The sequence below is a fragment of the Malurus melanocephalus genome, unplaced genomic scaffold (genome assembly GCF_030028575.1).
Source record: "Malurus melanocephalus ecotype Western Australia unplaced genomic scaffold, MMel_1.1 scaffold_359, whole genome shotgun sequence".
NCBI lineage: Eukaryota > Metazoa > Chordata > Aves > Passeriformes > Maluridae > Malurus > Malurus melanocephalus.
Genome location: NW_026623591.1, coordinates 469,868 through 488,185, shown reverse-complemented (window position 1 = coordinate 488,185; position 18,318 = coordinate 469,868). Strand labels below are relative to the sequence as shown.

General features: G+C 47.3%; 1 protein-coding gene and 2 non-coding genes across 4 annotated transcripts; all 3 read left to right on the top strand.

Annotated features, from left to right (window-relative positions):
* The first annotated feature begins 13,824 nt into the window (after positions 1 to 13,824).
* On the top strand, positions 13,825 to 18,146 carry RPL17 (ribosomal protein L17). 2 transcript variants are annotated; one of them, XM_057378448.1, is made up of 7 exons: positions 13,825 to 13,879; positions 14,234 to 14,286; positions 14,377 to 14,417; positions 15,596 to 15,730; positions 16,669 to 16,767; positions 17,393 to 17,584; positions 18,055 to 18,146. In XM_057378448.1, exons 2-7 carry the CDS (start codon positions 14,247 to 14,249, stop codon positions 18,100 to 18,102), a joined length of 555 nt encoding a protein of 184 aa, XP_057234431.1. In that variant the 5' UTR covers positions 13,825 to 13,879; positions 14,234 to 14,246; the 3' UTR covers positions 18,103 to 18,146. The 2 variants fall into 2 exon arrangements, with proteins under 2 accessions (XP_057234431.1, XP_057234432.1); XM_057378449.1 differs by lacking the exon at positions 13,825 to 13,879 and adding an exon at positions 13,902 to 14,001.
* LOC130580752 (small nucleolar RNA SNORD58) lies at positions 14,088 to 14,156 on the top strand. Its single transcript, XR_008966148.1, has one exon. It is a non-coding gene; the product is annotated as a small nucleolar RNA SNORD58 (small nucleolar RNA).
* On the top strand, positions 17,654 to 17,724 carry LOC130580751 (small nucleolar RNA SNORD58). The gene has a single exon (XR_008966147.1). It is a non-coding gene; the product is annotated as a small nucleolar RNA SNORD58 (small nucleolar RNA).
* Positions 18,147 to 18,318: the final 172 nt, after the last annotated feature.

Genomic DNA, 18,318 nt, shown 5'->3' with positions numbered 1-18,318 from the left:
CTCTTTGGGGATCCTCCCTAGAACATCTTAATTTCTGACTCTGCAGGATGAATACATAACTTGGGATCTCCTCAAGCACATCCTCTTTTCAGAGCTTGGAGACAATGCTCACATTCCTCAGGGAGCACGGGATTGAGCAGAATGCCCTGAGGATGCAGCCTCTCCTCTGCAGCTGTGGGGTCCCTCTTGAGGAGCAGCATCCTGACGGCACTGACCGAAAAAAGAAAGGCTCTAGATTTCACAGCTGTTATCCACTACTGGCCTTACTCCTACAGGAAATGAATCAGCTAAACTTCATCACCAAACACCTCGGCATTTAAAAAAATTTCTGGTGCCAGCAAAGCCCTTCCRTACTGCTGACCACCACGACATTATTGTGGTTTAACCGTGACATCTTCTCATTCTCCTTCTGTTGTCTCTTGTTATTGTAAAACTCCTCCTTTTGTCTGTACAACTCCCAAGCTTTGGGAGGAGAGTCCTCATCTTCGCCTCTGGCTTCCAAGAATGACAGTAGCAGTGAGAATAGCTTAGCAACAGCAAGGAAAAAGTGCATCCAGATAATTCCTGGCTGTTTCAGCTGAAAGGTGATGATCATCCGGGGAGATGCTCAGGATCTGTTGTGATGGGCATTGTATCAACTCAGAGTGTGGCTCAGCACTGACCTCTCCGTAACCCTTATGGCCTGGGGGGAAGGAGGCTCCCACCCAGAGCTGCTTGGAAAATAGCAGTTCRTTAAGCCAAATAATTGTAAGGAAAAAATCCTAGTTTTGATTCATTTTTTCACTGGGAAAGATTTCATGGCTCCCAGATGGAATTTCTGGATATTGTAGTAAGTAATAATTAAAAAAACAGGGTAAAATGGATAGCAACCCACTTTAAAAGACATGGTTACAGCACTTGTAAGGATGTTGGAGGCTTTATCTCAGCAGGTGTGAGGGGGGCAGTGCCCGCAGAGATAGTGGGTGTCCTTGGAGGCGTCTTTCTGGCTCTCCTCCTCTCTCTCTGGCTYCATTCCTATGTGATCTCCTGAAGGTCTCACTTCAGTCCAAAAGCAGAAGAGGAATGTTTTTGAAATCATGAGTGTTTTTATAGGAAATAGAAAAATGTTCCACTCAGCTATAGTCACAAGCTCTTTGCAGGTGGGTGCAGGGTGGCTGAGTCTCATTTCTTCTTCACCAGACATGGTGAATCAGAGCAGAGTCATGAAATGTGGAGGTAGAAGGCACCTGAGAGGAGTCAAGCTTCTTTCAGTAGCAAAAAGCTAAATTCAGTAYGATATGTAAATTAAGATGCCCAAATATTTAAAGTTCTGGAGTCTGCTGGTGCTCACAGGGAAGGACTAGACAGGCTTTGCAGCTACTTAATTTAATTTGAGAGGTTTCCATACCCATGCATCCATCAAGGAGACAGTTTCAATGCTGTTAAAATACAARAAGARTATYTCAAACCTGGRTTATGGTCAGTGTCTTCTGCAGGARCTCAGCATCCCTGGCAGAAAGGACTTCAATGAGACTGAAGTCAGAAGACTTTTGCAAAATAATTGTCATTAATGCTTCTTTTTCTCTGTCTTTAAAATAGCATGTAAACACCTCCTTAACTTGCAGAAATGGCCATGCCATCAAAGAGCTGAGTGTTAAAGGAAAGGGGAAAACCCTTCATCATCTCACTACCTTTTTAAAAACCTTTAGAGGTAGAGTAATTCTGGTGTGAGYGGTTCTGGAAATAACAAGGAAAACTAACAGCAGCTTTCTGCATGAAAAGCCCTGTCGTCCTGCCATGAATGACCTGCCATGGAAAGAGCAGCAAAGAGAGAGTTTTTTGGCCCAGGACAGGGTACCACCACTGATATGAGCAGCTGGAGGAGGGATTTGCACAGTATTCCTCCGGCTAAGATTGCATCCCTTTGCATTGACATCACTGGGAAGGCACAAGTGGAACTCTCAGCCATTCCTCTCAGGGAAAAAATGTGGCTCTTGGGTTTGTGAGGTGCTGGTTACTGAAAACAAYGGCATAACAACCAGTGTCAAAAATGCACCTATTAAGGATTTCTCATTTGAACATTATAAATATTTAAATCGTGGCCTTAGGTCAGTATCAGGGAGTGCATTTAGAAAAATGAGAGTGTTTTACCCACTCTCCATTCTTCCTGCCTGGTTCTTTCCTATTTTCATTCTATTTCTCCAATGAAARAGGCAGTAGAATTTGCAGGGTAGGAGAAGGAGGGTATAGAAATTAATTGCTCTCTCTGTTTTTTTTAGCCATAAAACAGTTTTTATTTTCAACTGCAAAACACAAGCAACAGAATTCAGTGGGTTTGGTACAAGTTTCCCACATGGCTCCTTCTGCATGGTTTGTTTCTGGGATGAGAGGTAGAGAACAAGCTGAGAGAAAGAAGGGCTGCTTGGATGGCAGCAGCCTTGGAGTGTGTTGAGCTGGGGCAAAAGCCTGGGAAGAATTCCCACATCAGATGGGGGTACAGAGTTGACTGTACCACAAGGGGTCTGCGGTCCTGGAGAGGCAGCTCTCCAGTGAAATATCATCCCAGGTTAATCCTTGTATCACCTGTGCCTGCTGAGCCTGGGAAMTCCTGGTTTATTATCATCCCACCACACCACAATTATTTTATGCTTAGTGCTTACTGCGGAGGGAAGACATACTATTTCCGTGGCACWATTTCTGCTCTGGGTATTTTTGTTCTGAGAGCATCAAACTGGGGTGAAAATAGCCATGGTGTCTTTGTTACACAGCCACTCCTTATTCCACAAAGTTTTGCCTCCCCTCCTCAACCTTTAAAACACATCCCCTCTATGAACATGCTTTATAGGACAAATACTTCGTAGCCCTGTGTAGGTTTGTTTGCTTACAGAAGAGGCTAATCTCCACCAGGTTATGAAATCAGCTCACATGCTTCAGTGGCCTTACCCACTATTGATATCCCGGTTCGATCCCTGTTGAGCTCTCTTTGTTGGAGGTAACCCCTTCTCCTTCTCCTTCTAAGCTGATTTCTTAAGCCACCTCATTCAAGTCCCACATCCCCATGGTATTTAGAGGTAGTAAAAATGACTGGGGGGAAAATAAATGGCAGCCAGTGAGCCCACTAAACTGTCTGACTATTAATGGTCCTGTTAGTTGCAAATTTACTTTACCACAAAGCCCCCAGCATGTAATCCTTAGATGAATGCCTTTGATTGTGAGGGAATATTTACAGCTGACCCTGCCAGCAGTCTGCAAACCTGCAATGGGCCTCCTGTCCCACATTAAATCCGCTGGCATCTGTTCCTGGGTTCTTATCAAGCACATGCTCTGTTGGTGCAGTGTTTGGGCTGTAGTGCTTGCGGATATGGTGGGCCTTGAAGAATAAATCCCTGCATTCCTGCAAAATGCTAATTCTTGTGAACGTTGTCACACAGGGTTACAGTTTGTACCTGTCTCCAGGCATCGCCATCCGCTGGGAGGTTTCCAGGAGGCTTTGATCCCTGCTGGCTCCCCCCTCCCCATGGCAGGACTCCTGTCCTGCTGCTAGACCACCCTTCAGCACGTACAAAATTCTTCTTAGTTCCTCCAACTTCTTTGCCGTTTTCCCAGACATGTATGAGGAATATGAAATTATTTTTATGATGGTTTTTATCTCTTTTCTCCCCTGCTCATGTCTCAYATGAGTCCCCAAGTTGCTGTGAGACCCTTAAGTGATTTTGCCCTTATTCAGTCCCAGCAGGGCTGTGCAGGAGCTCAGGCTGGAAGCCTGACGCCTGTTCACTGTGCCCAAGCAGACAAGTGGAATTCAGCTTGTCATTCCCAGCATGTCCCGTGGTCCGTGAGACGGATCCAGGCCCCTCTGCTGCTTTGTGTCAGACAGAAGGCCCGGTGGTGTGTGGTGGGCCTGYTCCATCCACTCTGCTGACAACGATGCTTTTACATTTGTGTCGAGGAATGATGTATATTTTCTCTCTCCTTACACTTTTACGCAAAATTCACACTTTTCCATCCAAACTGGATGAATGCTGAGCATGTCTGGGCTTGAACATGGACTTGGAGCCAAGCCCATTGGCAGGGCAGAGGTGTTGTGGGTGGCCAGAGGGATATTTACTTCTGCTCCTTTCTGAGGTGCGGTGGACTCCTTTCTGCTCTGGTGGGATTGGACAAATACCTCAGAAGTTTGTGATTATTTGATCCTTCAGCTGGTGGACAGTGAGTGCTCAACAGAGCTTCTGCTTTAACTCTTCTGCATCCAGCAAAGAGAAAATATGAAAAAAAGCACTAAATTACTTAGACAGGTCCTCTGTCCTTTTTGTAAGAGGAGCCTGGAGCTACTAGAGAGTCAGGAGAGGAGTTGGTAGGGCAGCTGTTTGCTTTAGGGATTGCTTTAGAGTACATATTCTTATCCAAATGCTCTTTCTTCACATCTGCAGGAATATTTGGTCCGAGTGTAGGATGGGTGTAGTAGCATCACCMGTGAGGTGTACTCAACACTCAGCCAGACTGCAGCTCCAGAGAAGACTGTAAGAACAGGCAGAGCAGGGCAGAACTCTCTGCCCCCTGAGAAGAGTCTGTCAGACCAGACAGAACTCTGGGTTTGGGATTATTTCTAGTAATTTGCAGGTAAAAATCTTGGAATTTAGCATTTTGGCAAAATAATCAGTAAGCTGACATCTCTTTCTGAAAACTGCCCAGACTAACCCCCAAACCAGTTGTCCAGAGCCAGGCTGGAAAGGGCTTGGAGCAACCTTCGCTAGTGGAAGGTGTCCCTGTGTATGGCAGGGGCTTTGGAAACAGATGGATCTTTAAGGTCACTTACATATAAACCCAATCTATTATTCTATTATTCTAGTATTCTATTATTAATTTTCAGCACTTCTAAATCCACTTTAAATTGATCTCAGTGGCACTCAGCTTTGAAAACTGATCCGTAAATCTGGATGGACACCAAAACTAGGAAATCTAAGCACGCCACTCGACTTCCAATGCCTACTAGAAAGAAAACAATTTTTAATGAAAACAAATGAATTTGTTACTTAYTTTAGCAAAGCCCTGTAAAAACATGTTAGTTGTCCCCATTATTGTTATTTGTACTCAAGTTTTATGGTAGCAAATCTTGGGTAATTGTTTCTTCCTGAGCGGTTGTTGTATCAGCTCATACACGATTTTCATCTCTTTCTGATCCTGATTGCTGATTCAACTGGTGTTCAGGAGACCCTTTGGCAGTATTTCACTGTGATTCACACACTGAAGAGGAATCGTATTTTAAACCACAAACATAGACTTTACGCACTAGCTTTTGTGTTTCAGAAAAAGGGTGACAAACAGCCTGAGGACTGGAATAAGCTGCACAAGATGCTGCTGTGTGTCATCAGTGTCTGTATCATTTGTTCTCCAGCACCCTGTTCTTGCCTCACCCTCCCSTTTGAATAATTTTTTTCTCCAGTCCATGCAGACTGTAGTGGTGGGATCTGCCTGAGACACAGSAAAGCCTCAAGTTACCCTTAGAAGYACAGCCTTCCTCACATATTGGCTTTACTTACAACAACAGTATTATTCACTTTGGTTTTCAAAACGTTGCACATTTTCCCCTRACAACTCATCAGTTATCCCATCCCTGCATCCAGTCTTCCTACTCAGTGTCTCATGAAAAGGACAATACATCTGTTTACAGAGTGTACAATGGAAAGATGGGATGCTGGTTCTCACCAGGCACTGCTCCACTTTCTGGCCATTTATTCCTAATTGCCTAACTTTTCCCATTTAATGTGTTTATTGAGTGTGTTGAGCTTATTAGGAAGAGCTCTGTAATTGGCTCTGTAATTAATTAAGAAGAGTTTGGGGCATTTATTAGTGCCTTGTACCCATGTTCCTGTCTGTAATGTACAGTGCTGCTGACATGCATCCCAGGACCTCCCAGTCCACGRCCAGACAGGCAGAAAGACTGAGGTCAGGGCAGAAGAGAAACAAAAGGGTTTCTCTGTACAGGTTCAGGTACATCCTGAGTTGCATCATCAGCAGTGTGACAGGCAGGTCACACTGGTAGGGCATTCTGCCCCTCTGCCCCACTCAGGTGAGACCCCACCTGCAGAGCTGCTCCAGCCCTGGGCAACAACAGCACAGGGACCTGGAGCTGCTGCAGCCAGGCCAGAGGAGGGCACGGAGATGCTGCCAGGGCTGGAGCCCCTCTGCTCTGGAGCCAGGCTGGGAGAGCTGGGGGTGCTCACCTGGACAAGAGAAGGCTCCAGGGAGAGCTCAGAGCCCCTTTTGGGGCCTAAAGGGGCTCCAGGAGGGCTGGACAGGGACTGGGGACAAGGGCTGCAGGGACAGGACACAGGGAATGGCTTGACAGTGCCAGAGGGCAGGGATGGATGGGATATTGGGAAGGAATTGCTGGCTGGGAGGGTGGGGAGGCCCTGGCACAGGGTGCCCAGAGCAGCTGTGGCTGCCCCTGGATCCCTGGCAGTGTCCAAGGCCAGGCTGGACATTGGGRCTGGGAGCAGCCTGGGACAGTGAAAGGTGTCCCTGCCATGGCAGAAGATGGAATGAGTGGAGTTTCATGATCCCTTCCAACCCAAACCACTCTGGCATTCCATTCTATGATAYACTTTCAGAGCAAAGGTGGGATCTTCTAAGCAGAGGGCTGCAGGGTAGCACACACCTCCAGCTGACATCCCCAGCCTGGGATATGGGTGCAGGACCCTTCCCACTAACCAGCTTCCTGAATGGAACTGTCCTTCCTGTGTGACTCCTGTTCAGTGTCTGTGCAGGCTGCAGGTCCAGCACCTGAGTGAGTCACGGGGCAGCTGATGGCCGTGGGCTGGGGTGGCAGCTCCCAGGAGGTGTGCTACCAACTGGGGCCCCCTGCCACAGCCTTGCCCAGCAGTCCCGACCCATCATATGACCTTCCCAAGCACTGCATGTGACTGGGCCRTGCATGCTGGAAAAGACCAGGCAGAGCGGAGGGGAGAGGCTGAAGGGGGGGAGGGCAGCACAGCTACAGAGGATTAGTAAGCTGGACAGATAGGGAAWGCTTTGAAAGAGGGGGCTCAAGTCAGACCTGTTGCAATACAATAGAATTTGCAAATAGCAAAGGGGTAAGTAGCTGGATGACTGGAAGACAGAAGCATGTAGGAAGCTGGGAGGGAGAGATGACCTCAGAGGTGACATTTGGGATCAAAGTGGGGTTAGTTTGCATCCTGTGGAGAGGAAGACACTGCAATTGTCAGAGCAAGGGGAATCAAAAACTTAAGAAAACTCTCTGACCATAAGAACAGTAAGGAATAACCACAAAAGCCATGCACTGGGATAAAAAATGAAAATGCTGGTAAGATTGCTATGGACATGAAGATTGGAAGAGTAGATGTCCAGGGCAATCTTTTCTTGCTATGCCATGAACAGAAAGCTGTCTGCTGGCTGAAACTCTGGTTGTGTTAATAGGCATGATCCAAGTTCATTTCTCAGCTCAGAGCACAACCCTGCAAAGCCATGTTCTGTGTGGAAGGACTGTTCCTGTCCAGGCTCCCTGCATGCTTTGTCTGCCAGGAGGAAGGTGGAAAAGCCCCTGGGAGAGAAAATCGAGTTTGATTGTGGTTTATCAGCTGATCCAGAGGAGCTCTTAAGCAGGGCAGCTGCAAAAACAGCAGACAGTTACAGGATCATGGAATCATTTAGGGGAGGAAAATACCTCTATGGTGATTGAGTCCAATAGTCAACCTAGCACTGCCACATTAGTAATCACAATTGTAACAGAGGAGAGGAGGAGGATTCTTTGATCCATTTTATTTAGGAGATGCAGTGCAACAAAGGGAGTTTGAGGCTCTGTTTCACAGTACAGGGCACATTCAGCTTTAGAAATATTGACAGGATTCAGAGATCAAGAAAAATTGAGGTTGAGAAAGGCCAGTGGAGGCTATCCAGAGCAACCCCCCTGCAGCTCAAGGCAGAGCCAGCCAGAGTTGGTTGCCCAGGATATTGTCTCTGGCCCACCTGCTTCAGGGTTCAACCATTCTCTTTTCTTTAAATTGAATTCCCCATAGTTTAATTTGTGACTAAATTGTGGGCGATGTCCCACAATTTCAGGAATAATTTAGGTTTCATTAATCAAAAGCATATTTAAAGCAATACTTCTTGGTTATGAGCTAGACAAGTTAGGGCAAATGTAAGCGAAGGATTTCATTTATCCCAAGAAGTGTTTATGATCAGGCACTTACATGATGCCTTAATTCACTCATCCCAGAGATTGGCCATTCCTGGCCATTAAAGTCAGGAACGRGCAGTCACAGACCTGTACAACCTGCGTAAATGGGTTTGCTGTCAAAAACTGCACTGAATAAACACAAACTTCAGCTACAAGGTTATTTAATCACACAGGAGATTTGTTTAACCAGTGATTCCCTCCTAGCTGGGTGTGCAGGGGGTGGATGAACMTGTAACTCTGGACAATACACCAAAAAGTTGAGTATTAAGACAACATCACTGATTGCTGTGGGGTTTCTTTTTGTTTGTTTTGACTATGATCTTGGCAGCCAGGTCACCATCAGCGTGGGGAAGGTGCTGTGGCTGCTGCGTCACACTTCAGCAGTGGGGACGGCGAGGACAGATACTCAGCTGTCCTGACGCTGAAGTCCCCAGCTCTTTCCTCACCCCTGATCTGGGTACAGCACACATACAACAGAAATTATTCAAAAAAGGCTGTGCAACTAATCTCTCCTTGCAAAGAATTGCCTGTGTTTTGGGAGGACTCACAGTATATTAAAAGCATTCCAGCTGTTCACTTTTTAGATGACACACTTACAAGTACATACTTATGTACCTGTATGTGCAGATATATGCACATATACATATATATACCTCTATATATATCTAGATACATATATATAAATATATAAATAACTTATCTGCTTAATATGTAAATAACTTACCTGCTTCAATAAGGATCTGCTGGGTCCCTAGGGGAGCATCTCTTCTTAAAAGTCCCAGAGAAGAATATATAACAAAACTGAGCTCTTCAAGTGACTAAGAATTGCTGATGCAGAGAAAATTTCTGATGAAGGTCAGTCCATCTTTTAAAGGTGCATTTCCCSCTTTTCATGGAGTGACAGGATACAGAGAATGGCTTCCCAGTGACAGAGGGCAGGGATAGGTATGATATTGGAAAGGAATTCTTGTTTGTGAGGGTGAGGAGGTCCTGGCACAGGAGGCCCAGAGCAGCTATGTCTGCCCCATTCCTGGAAGTGTTCAAGGCCAGGTTGGACTGGGCTTGGAGCAAGCTGGGATRGTGGRAAGTGCCTCTGCCCATAGCAGGGGGGCTGGAACTGGATGATCTTTCAAGTCCTTTTCAACCCAAAATATTCAGTAAGTCTGTGATTCTATGATCTTGCTCCTGCAATTCACTGCCTGGATAAGCAGATTTTATGAAGTTTGTGGAAAGAGCTTAGCTGGAGAACYGTCCTATATCTTATGTTCAAGTGCTGCCGTTTTGCTGGCTGTGGCAGGAAAAGACAAAACAGTGGGGATGAGATGTGCCTCTGGAGGAGCCATGCATCTGGGAGGAGGCAGGAGACCAAAGGCTCATCACCAGAGAGGATTTCAGAAAAAGAAGGTGAGGCAGCTGTCGGATGTTTGGAAAGTCACAGTGTTTGCAGCATTCAAGCTGGTTTCAATTTAAAATGTCTTTGTCTTCAAGATTTTCTGCTTAAACATTAAGACAAGCAACCATTTGTGTGTAATTTCATGAATGACAGTTTAATATTGCCACATAACCCTTGGACTCCAAAAGCAGGGTCTCTAAGAGAAATGCCAAGATATCTACAAAAAGATTTGAGGAATTGGCTTCCATTCCTTTGCAAAGAACAGGTCAGACCCTTTCCTACAGCACAGCAGATACAGGGTGCATTTCAGCAAGCAGGAGTTCACCTTAGCCAGTCAGCTCTAGTGTCTCTGTGTATTACAGTGGGTTTAGCACAGCCCCTCCTGTGGCTCCCCCTGCTCCTCTGTTAGAAGTGACAGCCCCAAGCCAGGCATGTGCTTGAGCTGAGTATCAGCCTGGAAGGTGAACGGGAAGATCCCCTGTCTGGAAATGAACWCTTTGTGGTTCTAGATCTGCCACAAAAACATAGCCCTAGCCAATGAAAATGTAACTCCAGCCAGTCTTGGAGSACATCTGTCCCTCTGGCCAGGAGGGACGATGACTGTCAGGGGCACTGGCTGGTTGTCACATTTGGCTCCCAGCAACACTGATAAGGCCACTTGTCTACTCACAGCTAAACACACAAAATGACTTACGTGAGCCAACACTCCTGTACCTGTACACTCCCTGCTGCCTGCTGGGCCTTTCCATCACAGGGTGAGGGGTGCAGACCTTCCCAGCCCCAGTAGTAGTGCCAGAGGAGAGAATCATGTGATYATTGAATGGTTTGGGTTGGAAGGGATGTTAAAACTTATCCATTCCAACCCCTGCAATGAGCAGGGACACCTTTCACTTACCAGATTGCTCCAAGTYCTGTCCAGCCTGGCCTTGGACACTGCCAGGGATCCAGGGGCAGCCACAGCTGCTCTGGGCACCCTGTGCCAGGGCCTCCCCACCCTCATGGCCAAGAAATTCTTACCATCTGTCCTTGCCCTCAGTCAGGGGAAATGGTTTCCCCTGGCACTGTTGCTGGCACTCATGCCCTTGTCCYCAGTCCCTGTCCAGCTCTCCTGGAGCCCCTTTAGGCACTGGAAGGTACTCTAAGGTCTCCCTGGATCCTTCTCTTCTCCAAAAGAACCCCCCAGCTCTTCCAGCCTGACACCAGAGCAGARAAGCTGGCAGAAACCTCTGCTGCCATTGTGAGCAGCCCTTTACGGGAGATGTTCCCAGCAGGAGYTCCCAGAGCACACAACAGAGGTTTGCTCAGAGCCAAGCACAGCWGGGAATTTGTTGGGACAGTGAGGTCTCCTTGGGCATGCACAACACAAGATCTGGGGCTGGGCTGTACAAGCAGAGGAGAAAGAGGGATGGCATCARCGGAATTTAAGGTAATGTCCTAAGGAACTGAGGTTCCAGTACAATTAGGGGGCAGCTGCTTCCCACACAGGAGTTTTCAAGAATATGATTTTGGGCTTGCCCATCTGAATTTTCTGGTTAGGATCCAAAAGCTTTGTTCAAATCAGCTCATACAACCCAAATATCCAAGGCAGGTGGTGCAGAGGGGGAATAACCTGGTTAAATCCCAGCAAGGGCACAAGTTCAGCTGCCTCAGCCCACACCCCAGCACCAGTTATGTTCTAGGCTACCCATGACAGCACTTGTCAAGCTCCCAACAAAGCTGAAAACGTGTACCTCAAGGAAGAGGTCACAGTATAGCCCCAGTAGCTGCCAGAGCTCCAGRAGCATTTAGACAATGCTCTCGAGCACAGGGTGGGATTGTTGGGGTGTCTGTGCAGAGCCAGGTGTCAGACTCGATGATCCTGGTGGGTCACTTCCAGCTCAGGATATTCTGTGATTCTGTGATAGCCTTCCACCACTGCAAGCCCTGAGCAGCTGAGGAAAACAGTTCCACCTGTAGGGAAAYTGAAAACGTGTTAATTTTGGGTTTCATTGGTGAACACAGGCGATAATCCCCATCACTTGTCAAGTACTTGTGTTGCACACCTCTCCTCCAGCTTTCCTTTGATGTCTCCTTCCTTCTGTGCTCTGCTGACAAGAAGTTGTGTGTAAATGTGTTTCCCATGGAAAGGCTGGGTTCTTGCCCCAGCAAAAAGCAGAAGAAGGTGCAGAGGGAAGGGCAGAAAGGACCAAGAGCTGTATTCAGGTGTGCAGTGAGAGGGGATTCCCACAGTATGGTGGGTAAGGCTGTGGAAGTGCTTGAGGACKTCAGCTTTACTCAGTTTTAATTTATGGTACCTGGAAACTTAGTGCTATACMGTGTTCCCCAGAGAATGGCTGCCYCTGGATCCCCRGCAGTGTCCAAGGCCAGGCTGGACAGGGCTTGGAGCAATATGGAATAGTGGAAGGTGTCCCTGTCCAYGGCAAGGRATAGGACGAGATGATCTTCAAGGTTTCTTCCAACCCAAACTATCCTTTGATTCTGTGATAAAGAGAAGAAATATTTGTCCACATCCCAGCATGTTTCCCCTCGTGGAGATCAGAGCTTGGAAGCTGCTTGGAGACTGCAGAGAGCTTCCCCGAAACCAAAGTGAAAGGCACATTTTAAAGCAGGTAAATGGAAAGCTGCAATAAAAACTAGTAAATATTTGTGATAGCTCAAATATTTTCATCTTCCCATCTGGGTGAAATCCTAGCTGCAGAGCTTTGGGGGTTTTTAGCCCTAAACAAGAAATCCAAAAATAGCCTCCTGCTCAGAGCATTTACATGGACAGCAAGTTCTTCCTCTGCTTATTTMTAAACTCAGTTTAATAGTTAGTTAAACTAAGACTTTTGTGCTGCGAAGGTGCCCTGTTAGCAGTATGTGTCTCTTTTTTTTCCCCATTCTGTCAATTTTTTCTCAATGAGACTTTTGCTGCAGCTGGGTACCACTTTCGGAAAACTTTATTGAGCTGCTCTGTCAGTCTTTCCAAGCAGTTCTAGTCACAAATGCTGCCTAAAATGGGAAAAAAAATCTTTTATTTTAATGAGTCAGTCTGTGATTATTTTTTAACAGTGCAGTAAATACCAGCTGAGGTTTATAAATACGTATTTGAATTAATCTCTTCGTTCTGATCTCCTGGACACCTCTGTGAGTGATGTGCTGCTCTATTCCCATCCTGAGCTGCCATCTAATGGTGAACCTGGTGATGACTGCTGGGATGAGACTTAGACCTGATTACCTTAAGGGTCTTTTCCAAACTTAACTAGTCTGTGATCTCAGGTAGGGGTCGGTTTCTGCTCCCAGAGAACAAGGGGCAGAACAAGAGGTAACTTGGTCTGTGCCAGGGGAGGTTTGGGTTGGATATCAGGAGGAATCTCCTCATGGAAATGGCCTTGAATGGGGCTGCCCAGGGAAGTGTGGGGAGTCCCTACCCCTGGAGGTGCCACTCAGGGCTCTGGGCTGGGAACAAGGTGGGGATCAGGCACAGCTTGGTCTCCATGGTCTTGGCGGTTTTTTCCAATCTAAATAAATGAATCACAAAATGTCCTGAGCTGGAAAGAACGCACAAAGACGATCGAGTTCAGCTCCTCACCAATCCCCCCTGTGCATCCCTGGCAGCGCTGTCCAAACGCTCCTGGAGCTCTGGCAGCCTCAGGGCTGGGACCATTCCCTGGGGAGCCTGGGCAGTGCCCCAACATCGTCTGGAGGAAGACCTTTTTTCTGATATCCAGCCTAGTCCTCCCCTGACATTGCTCCAGCCGTTCCCTCGGGTCCTGTCAGTGGTCAACAAAGAGAAGAGATCGGTGCCTGACCCTCCTGCCCTCACAGGATGTTTAAACTGCGATGAGTCTTTCCTCTCTCCAGCTGAACAGACCGAAGTGCCCTCAGCCTTTCCTCACACGTCTTCCCCTTGAGACCCTTCACCCTTTTCTCATCCTCACTCTGGACGCTTTCTTACATTGCGGTGACCAAAACTGCTCACAAGACTCAAGACGAGGCCGCACAAATGCGGAGCGGGACAATGCCCTCCCTTTGACCGGCGGGCGGTGCTGTGCCTGACGCACGCTGATTTCCTCACTAAAAGCGCCTGCAGAGTGAGCTGAGGGTGAGTACCGCGATGCCTTCCCCCATGACAGGCTGAGCAGTGCAGTGTCTTTCTCCGAGCCATGGTTTTATTCACAGGGACAGCGAGGGAAGGGCTCCCGGCACACTCCGCCCTCACAGCGCCGCCATTTTGGGGGCGGGGCCGTTCCCGGCGGAAATCTCGCGAGACGTTCTCGCGCTGTGGGCGCGCCCCGCCTTTCCTCTTCCTCTACGGCCGCCGCCCCGAGGTGAGGAGCCATGTCTGGGCCCGTCCCGCGCCATCCGCCGCCATCCGCCCCCATCCTGCCCCATTCCCGCCGCCACCGGAGTCCCGGACACCGGGATCGCTCCGACACGCCCCGCGCCCGCGGTATTCCCCGGGGTGGCCTGCGGGAGGGCGGGCAGGGATGCGGGCGGGCGGCGAGGGGAAGGGGCCCGGCCTGGGAAAAATCATGGCTGCGATGATGACTTTCTTAGGACACCTTTGGATGTAACTGTGAAAATAACGCGTTATTCCTGAGCAGCTTCGGCGGTAAGGGGAGTAATCCAGGTCCTGCGTGCGAAWGTTGGGAGTTTAGTATGTTTTAATTGGTGTTTTTCAGCTGAGCTCTCAAGATGGTGCGCTACTCCCTGGATCCGGAGAACCCCACGAAATGTGAGTTGCTGTTTCAGTACAGTTCGTGTGGGATTTCACTATAGCAAATGAGGTTTTGATTCTAGAACTTTATCTTTTTTTGTTTTGCAGCATGCAAGTCGCGGGGATCTAACCTGCGTGTGCACTTCAAGGTAAGGAATGTGTGTGTCGTAGGAACTGCAAATTCGTTTGGTGTTTTACTTGGATTTTGTTACTTTTTGTTGTTACTGTTTAGAAGAAACCCAGTGTGGCTTGGGTTGAAAGGGATTCTGAGGATTATCTTGTTCCACCCTCTGCCGTGGGCAGGGACTGAGCCTGGCCTTGGACCAGGGATCCAGGGGCAGCCACAGCTGCTGTCCTCAGACAGGAATTGCTTCCCAGTATCCATTTATTTATCCTTGCCCTTTTTTTAAGGAAGTGTCTTTTTCATCTTCAAACTGTTGCTATTGGCTGGTTGTAATAGTTACCATCTGCAAAAATAAGAGTTAATATCTGAAAATTGTTCCTGCTTAATTCAGATAACAGAGTACAGAAAAACAGTAGGAGTAAATTTATCAGATGCCAGGCTAGTGTTTGGCGTGAGGTTTGCCTCATTTCTCCTACACTTTTTGGTCGTGTGGTGGTTGGCACAAGGATCTCAGTTCCTCTGGGAAAGGCTTAGATGCAGAAGAGAATAGAGTGCTATTAATTACAAAACCAGAACTTAGCAGATCCTTTTCTGCTCAGTGTTGGATGATGTTTTCAGTTGGGTTTCCTTTTTTTATTACAAACAGATAGGATTATAGGTAAAGCTGGCTTACATATTTAGTAAATGTTATTTAGAAGACTGATCTTTTATCCTTAATTTTTATTTCTGAGGATTTTCTTTTTGTAATTCCTTGACAGAAAATTACATTTTAATTACATTGTTAATGATTGTCACCTTGTTACCAGTTCCTCTTACTTGCCACGTTTGACATTATTAGGAATTTATTCATCAAGATCCTGCTTTTTTTGATAAGTGGCCAAAGAGGAGCTATGAGAAGTAAAAGTACTTGAATAAAAATTTTCATGAAAAGTTTAATTTCTGCTAATTTGATTTAGCTGTTAGGAACAAAACAGTAAAACTGTGCTGGAGCCACAAATTCAATATTGCCAGTCATACCAAGAGTTAGAAAAGTGGGTAGCAAAGAAGAAAGTCTTGGTAACTTAYTAATTCCCTAACTTGCATGTTTTTCTTGGTAAGTGCTTCCTTTGCCGCAGAAAGAATTGTGGAAAGGACAGAAGAGTGGTGTAACTTGTGTCTCAAAAATATGTGTTCAGTGGTCTTTTCTGTGCCCTGTGTTGGTAGAACACCCGAGAGACTGCGCAGGCCATCAAGGGCATGCACATTCGCAAGGCCACCAAGTACCTGAAGGATGTCACTCTGAAGAAGCAGTGTGTCCCCTTCCGGCGCTACAACGGCGGCGTCGGGCGGTGCGCCCAGGTGAGCTCCTGGGAAACATGAGGAGAAGCCTTTGGCTATGGGTGTTTAAGACAAAACAGTGATGTAGAGATGGTGTGGATGTGGTCTGTCATTGTTCATGGTGAACTTGTGTTAAAACACAAAATCACGATGTGGTTTGGGTTGGAAGGGACATCGAAACTCAACTCATTCCAACCTCCTTCCAAGGACAGGGCACTAGACTGGGTTGTTCAAGAGGGAAAACAGGATTGCTTTTAATTACAGTGCAGCAGTGCACCTACTTGAAATGGCTGCATCTGGTGGCAGCATAAAATAAAGGGATCGAATTTTACTGGGTTTGGTGCAGAGCAAAATTAAATACATTATAATCCATTCTAATCCATAAATTCTGGGGTGCTTAGCACAGGAGGGATATCAGCCTGTTGGAGGAAATCCAGAGGATGCCACAGAGATGCTGCCAGGGCTGGAGCCCCTCTGCTCTGGAGCCAGGCTGGGAGAGCTGGGGGTGCTCACCTGGACAAGAGAAGGCTCCAGGGAGAGCTCAGAGCCCCTTTTGGGGCCTAAAGGGGCTCCAGGAGAGCTGGACAGGGACTGGGGCCAAGGGCTGCAGGGACAGGACACAGGGAATGGCTTAGCAGTGGCAGAGGGCAGGGCTGGATGGGATATTGGGAAGGAATTGCTGGCTGGGAGGGTGGGGAGGCCCTGGCACAGGGTGCCCAGAGCAGCTGTGGCTGCCCCTGGRTCCCTGGCAGTGTCCAAGGCCAGGCTGGACATTGGGGCTGGGAGCAGCCTGGGACAGTGGAAGGACATGGCAGGGGCTGGCACTGGATGARCTGCACCATCCCCTGCATCCTCAAGCCATTCTGTGATGATGGCAGATCAAAGGTGTACAAAAGGTAACCTAAGTTGAGTTGTACCATGCCAAGAGCAGGACTCCCATTGCTGTCCTCTCATTCCAGGCCAAGCAGTGGGGCTGGACGCAGGGYCGGTGGCCCAAGAAGAGCGCAGAGTTCTTGCTGCACATGCTGAAGAATGCAGAGAGCAATGCTGAGCTCAAGGTGGGTGTTAACTGGTGTTGGGGCCATGCTGTGTGTCAGCACCCTTGGTCTGGGGATCACTGACTTGGAGAGCCACATTCCATCTGCTTTGTCCACAAATGTGTGGAGGCTTTGGTATGACTCCCTGTTTTAACAGGCTGTGTGTATTCTTCCAAGGTAAAATGGCAGCAATTTTTCACGTGGAACAATGAAATTAATTTTTTTTCCATTGAAGGGTTGTTTAGATATTTTTAAAATCTTTGAAATCCTCAGATTCTTGGTTGGTTTATGTAGCTTTTATAGTGCTTAGTTTGGTAGCTTTGATGGCAGTGTTGGAATGATCAATGACAACTTTGAGTAACCATGAAATAAATGTAAATAGTGAGCCATCAGCATGATTTTTAATGATTCGTGATGTGTGAGGGGTGGTCTTCATGATTTTGATTGGTGCTTGCTTTGGTAAGTCCTCATCTCCCTGACACCGCCAAGCTTAGCAGTTCCATTGGTGAATGCTTGGAAAACCCTCAACTCCGTGGTGCCAGAGAGCTTGGCTGTTTCATTGACATTAGGGTGACAACTCACATTTTTACTGCAGGGATTATCTATTTGAAGATGAAAATGGGTCACAGATTTTATTCCTTGYCAGGGTCTTGATGTGGATTCCCTGGTCATCGAGCACATCCAGGTAAACAAGGCTCCCAAGATGCGCCGGCGCACGTACCGGGCACATGGCAGGATCAACCCCTACATGAGCTCCCCGTGCCACATCGAGATGATCCTCACAGAGAAGGAGCAGATCGTGCCCAAGCCAGAGGAGGAAGTTGCCCAGAAGAAAAAGGTACCACATGTTGTGTGCTCCATTCCCTGTAACCAGTGTTGGGACAGTAGAGCATTCAGCAGAGAGGGGTTGCTGTGATGACWATCTTAGGACACCTTTGGAATACCCATGAAAACAAAAAACAGTTCCTTCTGAGCAACTCCATTTTTAATTCTTCAATACAGTATTAAGCACTTTTAATCCCCGAAAACCCTTTTTTTAATTGCATAGAGGGTTTATTCTTCTCTCGTCTGGAGCAGCTACATTATTCCTGGACTGCGTGAACYTGGGGTGTGCARTAAAATKCATTGGATTTAGAGCCTGCAAGCARTGTAGTGCTTGTGGGGACTCCTGTTTATGTGCAAGTCTGATGGGTGTGTCAATTGTGAGGGAATTTCTAATCATTCTCAACAATTCTAAAATASAGCTTTGGGATGTTTTGGAAAGGCATCTCATTTCATCATTTTCTTCTCTTTGTGTTTGTTTCCCAGATCTCCCAGAAGAAGCTGAAAAAGCAGAAGCTAATGGCTCGGGAGTAAATCTGCATGGACAGATGTATATAAATAAAATTTTAAAACTTGGATTGAGTGTGTTGCTCTCCTACAAGTGCTGATSTGGCATTGGGCGTTACTGATTGGGCTGATGTGGGACATGGGCAGTGAATATTACACAATCGGAATGGCTTGGGTGGGGAGGGATTTGAAAGCACATCCAGTGCCACCCCTTGCCAGAGGCAGGGACACCTTTCACTATCA